At 38.8% G+C, this 12,631-nt stretch overlaps 1 protein-coding gene across 3 annotated transcripts in view; it reads right to left on the bottom strand.

The window, feature by feature from the left end:
• Window positions 1-11,333, bottom strand: part of Tfb1m (transcription factor B1, mitochondrial) — a 39,877-nt gene extending 28,544 nt beyond the window's left edge. For 2 of the 3 annotated variants that reach the window (XM_055615995.1, XM_055615994.1), the window contains exons 1-2: window positions 11,158-11,333; window positions 7,748-7,899 (exon numbers count right to left, since the gene is read on the bottom strand). In XM_055615995.1, coding sequence (XP_055471970.1) covers window positions 7,748-7,899; window positions 11,158-11,290 — 285 coding nt within the window. In that variant the 5' untranslated portion in view covers window positions 11,291-11,333. Of the gene's footprint in view, window positions 1-7,747; window positions 7,900-10,987; window positions 11,088-11,157 lie in introns of those variants that run through there. The other variant, XM_055615996.1, reaches the window with a different exon arrangement.
• Window positions 11,334-12,631: the final 1,298 nt, after the last annotated feature.

The following is a 12,631-nucleotide window of genomic DNA, read 5'->3' on the forward strand; positions in this document are numbered from 1 at the left end:
GCTTGACAGCACTTGTAACATGCTATGGCCGGTGCCTTTCTCTTTGACAACTGTGTTTCTTTAGGGAAGATCTGTTTCTTGCCTACTTAATAGTGTCCACAGCGATAGCAGTGCACAGCAGGTGTTTTAGCATGCATTTAATAAGCAAGAGTATGTGGACTACTAAAAAGCATTCAGCTTTTCATGAAGTTGAAAAATACTGTAGAAGCTGGTTCCCAAAAGTTGTGAGGTAGAGGAATTTGCAAAGATTTATCTAAGTTAAAAATGAGGCAAGATTATACAAAATAATATTTTGAAGTACATAGCTGAAATGTCTGTATTAGTAAGAGGGTGAACATTTTAAATTTTATCAGTTAATCTGATATGGTTAGTAATGATTATCAAAATAATTTCATACATCTGACATTCACATGTTAATTTATTATATTAATATATATTAAAATAAGATTATTTTAAACCATCATGGTTTGCTAGCATTTAACCCAATCAGTTTCAGATAATATGCTTTAGAACACAGTAATTTCAAGATACTAAAAACTGAGAGAACTCTTATGGGATGCTTGATAACTGTTTAAACAGTGAATTTAATGAAAACATTTACCAATAATGAAGAGAACTAAGTTTTTTCTGCAATTATGCTTCACATAATTAAAGCAAAACAAATTAGCATATCAAAAACAAAGAGGCAGAACTAAAAGCTTCTGTTATACAATGTCAATATATAAAAAGTAATTAAATAATTAGTAATTAGAACTAAAGCAAAACAATGTAAACCTGCGTCTTTCGTGTTAATTTAAATGCTCTGATAACTGTTTGAAATGTTAATTTTTCCATACTTTCCCATACACAACTGCATACTAAAAGCTGACAAAAATAGTAGTATGCTTCCCTTACTTAGTACGAAGTTGCTTTTCTATTTGATTTCTTTAGGACTCCCATTCAGGTTTAACACTCAGTCAAGACCAACCCAATCCATTTGGTAGATGGCCTGTTTTCTTCTTGACAACTGTGTAGCCTTAGCTCCCCTTAGTCAACTAGTCACTGCAGGAGGAATGAGCTAGTGTGAAGCCTGAGGCAATTATGGGGTGGTGGTGGTGGTGGGCGGTGCCAACCAACTGAACTGACATTTGATTATAGAAAAACAACCTTTTAAACACCTAAAACGATACCCAGCAATAGCACATACAGATTCCCTTTCCAAACAGAAATAAGGGAAAAAAAATGTTTTCATCAGATCCTGCTACTGTGCAGTAATAGAAACACTCTTTACACTTCCAGAACAACCCTTCAAATTGGAGATGCCATATGATGGGTTCAGAGCACAGCCCACCACACTAACAGGTATCTTCATAGCCACTCTCATGCTGTTGTATTATTTTAATGTTAGTTTTCAATATATTCTTCTTTTTAAAATTTTATTTATTTAATGTATATGTATGCTTTATCTGCATGTACATCTACATGCCAGAAGATGGTTGTGAGCTACCAAGTGGTTGCTGGGAACTGAACTCAGGACCTCTGGAAGAGCAGTCAGTGCTCTTAACTGCTGAGCCATCTCTCCAGCCCCAATATATTCTTCTAAAATGCAATGTAAAACGGCTTTGAGTAAAATATGTTCAATAAGGCTAAAAAAGGTAGAAAACTATAGCATAAAAAGTAGAAGCATACATGTAAAAATGACTGCTACCTACACTATCAGAAGAACTGTTAGCTCTTGGCTTGCATTATGGCATATGTAATTTTACTCTGGGTTAGAAGTAATTATAACAATTCCTAAAGAGAGAAAATGTTCTTCTTGTATTAGATTTTAGAAGATACATGAAATAATATAATGGTCATGCCTTTAATAAAGGTCAGATAACATATGCAGAGGCATTCTTTTCCTAGTAAGTCCAAGCTCCTGTGAAAGTATTTCTGCAGCTGTAACTATAATCTACCTAGGTGGCTTTTTGGCAACTTAATTTGATGAGAAAAATTTCATGCAATTCCTGGAACTCAGACAGAAATTAAAATTTCCTTGAGAACAAAAAGAACTCTACCAATGAGCTTTTTAGTGTGCTTCTTCATGCTGCCTTCTCACAGTAAGCAGTTCATAGCAGTAAACATGTATGAGCTAAGCATTAATTACCTTTTTCCTAATTTTTCATATAATAGAGCCCAAATACTGCTGAAATAAATACTAGCAGAAGATCTAGGCAAAAATCTAAAGGAGAACCATATGGTATATAGTAGGAGTTTAAAACAAATGTTCAAAATGGACAGAGGCTACTCTTAAAAAGGAACGTAAGTGGATGCTATAGTACCTTCTTTTTAAAGACGACTATGGCTTCAAAGTCAGCGTTGTTCATTGCCCAACCCCATCAAAGACTTGGAGAAATGTGTGATGTAAGTAAATTTCCTTACTCAGCGTTCACGGGTTCCTTACTCAGACCTTCATGGGTCAGCAATCCTCTAGAAAGGAACTTGCAGAAGTTAATCTTAATAAACTACACTGCCCAATTCTCTTTGGTAAGCCAAGAATACAGAAACCAGTTTCTTCCTTTTCTTGATAACTTGAGGTACTAGACCAAGGGTTATGAAGGCTTTCAGATCCCTTATTACTGAATGACTTTTCATTTGGTTTTTGCAGCTTTTCTATCCCCTAGAAACTGCTGTTCCAATAGACCTGCTTCTGCACTTATCTTTATACTTCTGATTCACAGTGGTCTAAGAGCTCATTTTGGTTGTAAATGGTTTTGCTTACTTGTGGAATTCTGTCCTATGATTTACTATGGTAACTTACATGTTTGAAACAGGTAACAGAAAGGCAATCTTCCTTTTGTACTACAGATAAAAGGATCACAAAAATCTCATTACCTTTATAATTAAAAGCAGAGCTTTCTACCACAATTTCAAAATGACTTTTTATATGGGAAGTGACAGGAAAGATGTCTACGGCAACCGTCCGTCTCCTGGCCAGCAGGTTAAAGGTAACTATGACTCTCATGGTACCGAAGGGAAGACAAAGCTAGAACAATTTCAATAGCAAACTGGAGGTCAAAGGCTAGTAAGGGGTCTCAGATTTGCATTCCAGTTATCTGGTTTTTCAACCCCACAATCTCTAGTATCTCAAAAGCAGCTATAAAACAAAGTACTCAGTGGTCAACTCTTCATAAATATTAGCTATTATAGTTGTTACTGAGCGAAACAAACAGAAAATAAAAGTTACTTTTAATGGAATTAAAGAGAAAACACAACACCAAAATTTGTGGTTTTCTGACAATGCAGAAATTCATAGCATTAATGTACAAGAGAAGAGAAAATGCTTCAAGTCAATGACTTAGTGACCACCTTTACACTAGCTACAGAGAAAGCAACACATGAAACCCAAGGTAAACAGAAAGTGAGATTTCAGTGCAGAAGTCAACAATGCTGAAAACAGAAAAGCCAAAGAAATTACAGCTGTATTTTAGCAATCAATAAAGTCAACTAATCTAGAATCAGGTCAATCAGAAAAATAAATAAGTATACATAAGTGACCTGTGTCAGAGAAAGGAGAGGTAGCATTACTATATGGTTGGGCTAACATTAAAAAAAAAATACAATTCACCATATTAACAGATTCAAAAGAAAAACATTTCAATAACCCCAGGAAAAGCTTTTTTTCTCCCCAAATCCAATAGTCATTGATTGCAAAAACAGAAAACAGCATTCCTTAGCAAACTGGGAACAGGAAAGACTTTCCTCAGTTAGAGAAGGAGACCTAGAAAAAACAAACAAACAAAAAGCAAAACAAAACAAACCCAACCCAAGATCACAGTAGTAAAGAGTGAATGTTCTCCCCAGATCAGTGAAGACAAGGATGTGTGCTCTGACTATCGTACTCAACACTGCACTCAAGCTCCTGGTCAATGGTAAGACAAAGAAACTGAGGCAAAGGGTTGGACTGGAGGGGGTAGAACTGTTTTTATTTGATGACATGGTTCTAGACGAATAATAGTAAGGAATCTACAAAACAGCCACCAATAAATAAGTTTAGTAAAGTCTCAGGATACAAAGTCAGTATATAAGGAATCAACAGCAATAGCCCATGGAAAGTAAAATAAAAACTAGTATCAGGTACAAGTGCATCAAAATACATGACATTCTCAAGGGTAAATCTGGCATGTGCAAAATGTGCACACTAGGAACTATAAAACAATGCCAAGAGAAAGTACAAATAAATTAATGTACATAAAAGATCAGAAGATTTTATCAATTGTGAATTCTCACCCAAGTTAATTTCTAGTTTCCATCTATTATCAAAATCCAATCATGGTTTAAATAACCTCATTCATTCTCTGTGAATATCATTTGGTTGTTAGAATTGAGTTGTTAGTTTGCTTTTTATTTTTATTTTTAAACATGACTGAACTTTGAATGAGATAAGCTGCCTTAGCAGTTTGGTGGTTTTGTTTAAAAGAATTAACACAGGCAGAATATCAGACCCAGAGAGTCTACCCTTAGGTCTTTACTGTACAAAAATGAAAGCATGCACTTAGCAAAAAAGTTGCATGCTAATATTCAAATAGCTTGCTATGCAAATGTTAAGAATGTCTATCAAAAGGTGACTATCTACAAAGCTCATACATCCACACAACGGAATATTATATAGCAACAGAGAGAGCTGATAAACACCTCAGCATGTGTGAAAATTATTATGAGAAAGAAATACAAATACAGCATTAACCAAAAAATACATATGAAATCATTACAGTCAGATGCAATGCTAAAAAAAAAAAAAAAAAAAAAAGAGGAGAAAAGGGCCAGAGATCCACCTGCCTCCTACTCCCAAGTACTCCCCTTCAGGGAATAGAGATTCCCTGAAGTCACAAAAACAAAAACAAACAAAAAAACAACCACAAAGTAATGACAAAGAAACACACAACCTGAGCAGTATACTATAACAGTAATAGAAAGCAATCTGCTGATTAGCTTTCTATTCCTAATCAATTCCTAATCACCACAGGTGCCCATGACATGGGGACATCAACTTGATGTTAAATAAAAATTCAATAAAGCCAAGCATGGTAGTGCATGCTTTTAATCCTGGCACTCAGGAGGCTGACTCAGGAAGAGCTTTGAGTTCGAGGCCAGCCTGGTCTACAGAGTGAGCTGTAGAACAGCCTGAGCTACACAGAGAAACCCTGTTTAAAAAAAAAAAAAAAAAAAAATCACTGAATGATTACCAAGTGTCAGGCATTCACTAAAACCAGTAACAATCCTATCAGTAAACTAAGGCAAAATACCTATAGAAACACATAAGTCGTAAGAGTCTGAGTCAATCCTGGCAGCGGGAGGCGTGCATGAAAGACCCTTACCATAAAAGTCACCTATGCAGCTTTCACATACCGGACATATCTGCTCACCTTGCAACGTATAAAAAGGACACCACACGCTACCACCAGGTGCTCCCTCCCCTGACAGCTGCCTCATGATTATGCTGTAACAACTGAATTAAGCTACAAACGACATACTTTCACCCAAAAGATACCTTATAAATTATTATACTTTCTTTAAAAAGTAATTCTATTAGCTTAGAAATCACTAAATGGAATCCTAAAATAGATCACTCTACTTCTGCTTTTACTCAATTTTATGATTAATTCAGGACATCTAATAGAGCATAGCTTTACATACTGAAACATTCTTTACAAGAAAAAGAAGCCTATTTGATAATTTAGTATCCATCATTTCTTTTTAAGGCAAGTTCCTACAAGGAAGACATTAAGATTTCATTTTGCTACTTAAGAAATGGATTTAAAAAAAAAAAAAATCAAAGGTACTTTTCCTGCGATTTATCTTGAATCAGTTTTGATATTTAGAAAAAGGCAGTATAAAACTTTTTGATAATCAATGTTATTTATTTTTACTATCAAATGACACTTAGTATGATACATAACAGTTGATGTTTTATTTGCCACATGAGACACTGAATGCCTGCTTTGTAGCACTGTCATTTCTAGTAGAGATATAGAGGAATAAAGCCCCAGATCTTATTCTTATGGCACTTACATTTTAAAGGGCAACACATACAACAAATAAACAAGGGCAATATAGATACAGCGTGTCCAGTGATGATAACTCTAACAAAACAAGGCAGAGTTAGGACATGGGACTCCAGGTATGGTGTAGAGTTAGAAGAGAAGGGTAGTGGTCGCTCTTGTAATAGTTGGTCTTCAGACATCTTTATAAAGTTTAACAAACAGGGGAATATATAAGTTACTGTGGGAATTAACAGAGATTTTATTCACCCTCTGACTGAAGGGAAAGATGCGTATCACAGATGGGGAGATTTGACAGTTAAGAAGCCTCTCTGAAGGATGAGAAAGTCAGGTTAATGCTCCTTATGTTCACTAAGAGGTAAAAGAATAAACAAAAAGAACAACATAGCAGTCTTCAGTTTCTTTTTGTCATCAGATAATCTCACCCAAACCATAACAGTCTTACTTCCACTGCCAACTGGGATGTGGCTCTTGAAGTAAACAAAGCAAAACAAAACAAAATACCTCACCTCACGCTGCTATTAAGCATCACATTTGTTCCTGGAACATTTGTTATGTATCACTCCCAAAATTAAGTTAGCAATCTGAATTCTGACTGGCAAAACTAGATACAATTCAATATTATGCAATTATTTCACACATAAAAACTAGAAGAAGCTAGATGAGAAATATAAAATCACTAAGTTTCTAAAGTCAAGTGGCCACAAAATTCTAGATTTTAAAACAAATTTTCTTAAACTATTATAACATATGCAACTTGCTTTTTTTTTTTTAAAGTGGAAAAATAGGAGTAATTTTACTGTTTGTTCTGTTATAATCACATAATAAACTGCTACTCATACAGGCTTAAGGCTCAGGCTCTTTTGAAGTTTTACACTTACACAGGAATAAAAAAAAGGCCATTCAGTCATCAAGTGCCTCTTATGAGGAATTTATGTCTACGATCTCTGATACAATCCATCTGCCGTTTGCCAATGTTTTAAAAACTCCCTATTTCCCTCATTTCACCTCAAACCTGTGTCCTTTACTCTCCAGTTGTGTTTTGCCTTTTTCCTCCTGGAATAATCAAAACAAACTTAGGTTCTACTGCCAATCAGAAACAGACACTGCAAGGACACTCACCCCAGCATTTTCACAATTCAGATAAAATGTCCCAATTTTTTTTTCCATCAACAGCACTTGTGTGTCAAAAAAATGCATGTAGAATTTCATTCAAATTCATGTACAGTTCTAGTTGATCCAACTTTTCTTTATATATAAAAATTCTCTTGTAAAAATGCTTAAACTCAACAACTAATTCCTCTTGATGAGGCTCTAACATTTATCTTCATGTTTTGTATGTGGAATCCAAAGAAAGTTCTCCAAAGTCATGCCAATTGGTCATTATTGACAATTATTTTTATTCCTTTCTAAAAAACTGAGCCATAATATGCACAATTTAGGAATAAAACCATAGAAATAATTAGTTTCTTTAGCATCCATGTGTAAAGTGCTTTTATTGAAATCAGACCACTGGGGGATTCCTGTAAACAATGTAGTTTTCTAGACTTCTCTAGATGACAGAACCCTAACTCTGGGAGAGGGCCTGGAGAGCTGCAGTTTGAGAAACCGACTGCATAGTCCTTGGTCAACAAGGGGACTTTAGAATCATGGCCTAAGATTTCATTTGGTTTTTGCTTGCTAAAAAAAAAAAAAAAAAAAAAAAGACACTTTAAGTATCTCACCTGTAATCCTGGAATAAAGCGAGTGTCCTTTTCAACCACCAGAAGTTCAGCAATATCGGCATTGAGAATGGATCTTGTGATTCCCCCAGGCCCGGGGCCCACTTCGTAAACATAAGCATCTGCTAGACTGCCAGCTTTCCTTACAATCTTGTCTAAAAAAAGGGGGCGGGGCACAGAAGTTTTAGTTATCTTCATTATCATGGCAAATTTCCTAAGAAGTCTCAATAGCCACTCTTGGTTATTTAGGGCTCCTAAGAGTATTCACAGTCCACATTTCTGTATTGCCCCAGCTCCTTAAGCAAGGAGGAGACTCCTGACAGTTTACTTAAATTTAACTGATACTGCATTTTCTGTTTCTCTACCTAACCAACCAGTTTCTGAGATGTAGAAAGATGAATGTGCAGCACATTTTACCCTTGAACATCAAACACCTGACTGCTTTCCCATTAATTCTTCCATCTTCACAGGTAAAAATGCCAAGAGGAGTTAGTTGGAGGTCAAAATGATAATCACAATAAATTTCCACATCACTAGCCTCTAAAATTTTAATTCTTGATTTCTCAAAAAAGTTTGGATTTATTTAAAATTTTAAGCCTTGCAAATAGCCATGTTAAAAATGGAATTACTAACTCTTCAGTTATTTTAAGTTAGAAGAACCTAAGAAATCACATTAAAAATGTAGACCCTAATGGTTCGTTGCAACTAACCACTGCTATGGAAAAACACTGGTCTTACTGACTGCAAGATATTAAAACTTCACACAACTGGACCTCCTTGGACATTGGAAGTTTTGCTATTGAAAGCACACTAGCACTTTCTGGCACTGTCCAGTCCCAGCTGATAGTTACTGATTATCAGTCTAGGTAATCTTAAGGCAAAATGTTGCTTACCCATCCGCAAACAGCACTGGATGGAATAGTCCCAGAGGGGGACTAAGTACCCTCTAAGCCACTGTCTGCATGTCTTGGTATGTGGTCTTTCCCTAATTCTTGCAACTACCATTATAATTTATCTGAACTGCACACTGCCCTTGTCTGTTTAATGTGCACGTCATGAAGAAAAGCAAATGGCAGCAAGAGGACTTCCATCAAAGGTGTGGATTCTCAAACCAAATCCAGGTTGGCAACTGATCTCTCTGATAGAAAAAGAATCATTTATTAATCAGGGAAATCAGGAACTTAATAGTCTCAATTTCAAAAATGGAAAGCAGCAACAGGTGGGACAGTGGTTTCTTTTTTCTTTTTAAAGAAAAGTAAGTGTTCTGCCTGCATGCATGACTGCAAGCCAGAAGAGGGCACCAAATCTCATTAGAGATGGTCATGAGCCACCATATGGTGGTTGGAAATTGATCTCAAGACCTCTGGAAAGAGCAGCCAGTACTCTTAAACTCTGAGCCATCTCTCCAGCTAGTGGTTTCATCCTTAAGCTTCACAGGAACACTTAAATGCAATCAGATATCAAAGATGCCAGTGTCAAACCCCTAAGTTTGGTTTTCAATCTCTCCTGCCAAACTACCTTTATTTCCTGTCATCTGGTTCCCACAAAAGAGTGTATAAAGAACCTAAGAATTTGGAACTCACAGGGATGTACAATGGAGAATGTAAATAAAAAAAGAATGGCTGGCAATGTAAGAGTGCCTGTCTAGCACACATGAAGCCCTGGGTTCCATACTCAGCAATCATTAAGTGGCACACTGGCACATGCTTGTAATTTTAGCACTTGGGAAGTGAAGGAGGAGGCTCAGAAGTTCAATACCATCTGCTATCTAGCGAGTTTGAGGCTAGCCTTAGACAAGGAGACTGTCTTAAAAACAAACGATTTCAGCACAGAACAGTGCTTTATATTTAGTATGTACTAATGACTGGGAGAGGATGGTATTGGGTTTGGGGTGGAAACTGCGAAAACTCACTTCAAATATAAATAAAACGAAAGTTTTATTTTCTGAGATTATGGGGTGGCCAGTTCGAGAGCTGAGCTACATCCTCAAAGGAAGATTGTACAACCCTTTAAAAGGATGGGAACATGAAGTGTGGGTGGGGAGAATGACTGAAGCGTTGTCCAATCATATTTTGACACAGGGGTTGAGTAAGGAGTTTCCCTCAATCAGGTCAGGAGTATGTTCCTGGGCCTGGGAACATGAGCTTGCTTGGCACTGCCGGCAAGATGGAGAAGTTGTCCTTGAGGTGTTTGGACTCAGACAACTGTTTCCTTGCAAGTTGTTCCTGAGATATCTGGACTCATAGTTGTTTCCTTACAACAGAAGCTGCTGTATCGGATGGTCCTAGCTCTCCTAGGGCCCAGGACCTTGAATTTAGCTTCTTCCTATGATTAAATGGAGTCTGAAAACAAAATGGTAGTACTTAGAATAAATTTCTTTTGTTTGTTCTCAAGAGATGGCTAGAACCAAAGAACCTAGAAGTAGGTGATCTTTAGTTTCTTCTATCAAATGAAAGATGAGAAAACCTTAGTGGAGTTAAGTGTTTTATCCAAATTAATACTGCTATGGGCAGAATAAAGGCTCCAAACTCAGGAAATAAAACTACTAATTTAAAGCCCGGTGGTGATGGCACACTCCTTTAATCCCAGCATTAGGGGAGGCAGAGGTAGGCCATCTCTGAAGCCAGCCTGGTCTACAAACCGAGCTCAGGACAGCCAAGGCTACACAAAGAAGCCCTGTTTCTTTCATACAAACAGCTACTAATTTATGCTTACTGGTCCATGCATAATGTAATGAAAATTGATTTTTGGGGTGTGGCACACTGCCCCATTTATGGTAAGGAGAGGAGCTAAGCTCTTAAGTACTACAACAGTGAACTGACTAGTGCCCTTATTTACAACAGATGGACCTTATTCTCTCTGGAGTGCATCACGAACACGTGGGTGGTAAGTAAATCAAACACCTGCGAAAACTCATCAAAACAGTGTTGAACCGGTGACCTTCACCCTACATAAATTTTACCACATACAAGTTACTTTTGAAGAGGCACGAGGATGTCAACTTACTAAACTGAAAACTCAAGGCTGTTACTCCAGTATCATAGGCCCAGTGTTGGCATAAGGTAGCTGCATGCACTGTGCGCTCAGCATGAATTTAGAGCGAATGTCCATTCCCTAGGGGGATTCTTAGACTGAAGAAGTGAACGCTTATCCTGTAGTGCTGAGACTACAGGCGCGCCAGGCTAAGGGGCACACTGGGGACACGGTCAAGAGGAGAACGGTACCCGTTCAAGTCCCGCTCACCATAAAGCGCGCGGGAAGCAACTCCAGCCAGCAGCGAGCGGCGCCTCGGCCCGCGGGGAAGCCGCGCGCTCCGGGCGGTCAGAGAGGCTCCTGACTGACAGCGGCGCGGACGGCCCCATCACCCACCCGCGCCCCCCGGGGAGACCCGGGCGGGCTGACGACTCAACCACCTGTCAGCCTCAAGTCCAGCAGGAAGTTCTGGGAGAGCTGCTTCATTGCTCGCAGTCCGAACAGCTTAATGATCTCCCGAATGGTGGGCAGAGGGGGAAGACGGAAAGTGCCGAGCTTGCCCGAGGCAGCCATCACGCCCCCACGCGCCGCCAGGCCACACGCCGCCGCCTGAAGTTTCCAGAGCGCGGGGGCGGGGTCTAGGAGACGATGGCCCGCCTCTGAGACCACCTCGTTGGCTGGAGAAATTTGCCGGAAATGGCGATCCGGAAGTGTGTGCTCGGAGCGGTGCAGGCTGGGTGCAAGGAGGAGGCGGGGCGTAGGCGGCAGGGCGTTTGTGGGCGGGGCTTTGTAACCCCGCCTCTGGGAGGCTGCGCAAGCCTTGAGTAGTATCGAGAATGAGGGCGATGGGTTGCTTGCTGTTAGTTGGCAGTTTCCCCTATAGGCCAGGTATTTGTATTTCCTCGCGTCCCTCACTTCTCTCAGCCCCAGTTTTTCTTCTGTGAAGTAGCTCAAGGTCAGCTTGCTGTCCGTGGCGGCCAGTGTCCGCCGCAATGATGCGGCGCCTGAAGGAATTTCACAGGAGTGCCTGATTTCATCCGGGGCTTGTGGAGAGGGACAGCCACTAAAAGACAGGCCCCTCTGACCCATCAAAATGTATTCAGCTGAGGAGAAACCTCACCTTTAAAAAAATTAGCGTGTATTAATTTTACAAACCTGTGGGTTTGTTTGTGACTTTTCCACTACTAGTACATACCTTTCTGTGATCATACTTACTTTATTACCGTCAGTTGTTCCCCTCTCCGTTTTTCTGCTCCTCCTAGTTCTTTTACTTTCCACTCCTTTTTCCCTCTCCTATATTGTGTGTGTGTCAGGGGGAGCACACGTTATTCTTGTCTGAGTTTGGCGTATTTCCTTGAAGGTGTTAAATTAACTTACATCCAGCCATCGCATGCCTCAGAAGTTAGTTCCATAAAGAGCCATGGGCTCATTTAAAGCAAGACAGCTGACGACCAAATTGAGGACTTTGAATTTGATCAAACAGCTACTTGCCAGTTAACAGCTCCCCACCTTTAACCAATAGCAGGAGACCAGCTGACTCAAGGAAAGCAAAACACGTAGCTAAAATCAACTAAATTGTCTCTAGATCATTTCCCTTTTCTAGTCATAATCAATGCCTGACTATTTTCTGGTTAGAATTCTTTGAAAGAGTTCCAGGGCCATCTAATTTTAGAACCATGAATGAAATCCTTTCTGGATCTTTTAATCTGTTGTAATTTTGTCTCTTGACATAAGCACTTTAAACTTTAAGAAGTGTTTTGATATTATTAGTTGTTATCTCACATTCCTTTTACAATCTTCAGGTATTGTGAAATAGGACATACTATTAACTTCGGTTTAAGGCAAGTTCAAGAAAGTATGGTGAGGCCGTGTACTTTGTCAGAGCTTGAAGACTATGGATTCCAGTTGTACTCT

The sequence above is a fragment of the Psammomys obesus genome, unplaced genomic scaffold (assembly GCF_907164565.1).
Source record: "Psammomys obesus unplaced genomic scaffold, mPsaObe1.curated_primary_1811, whole genome shotgun sequence".
NCBI lineage: Eukaryota > Metazoa > Chordata > Mammalia > Rodentia > Muridae > Psammomys > Psammomys obesus.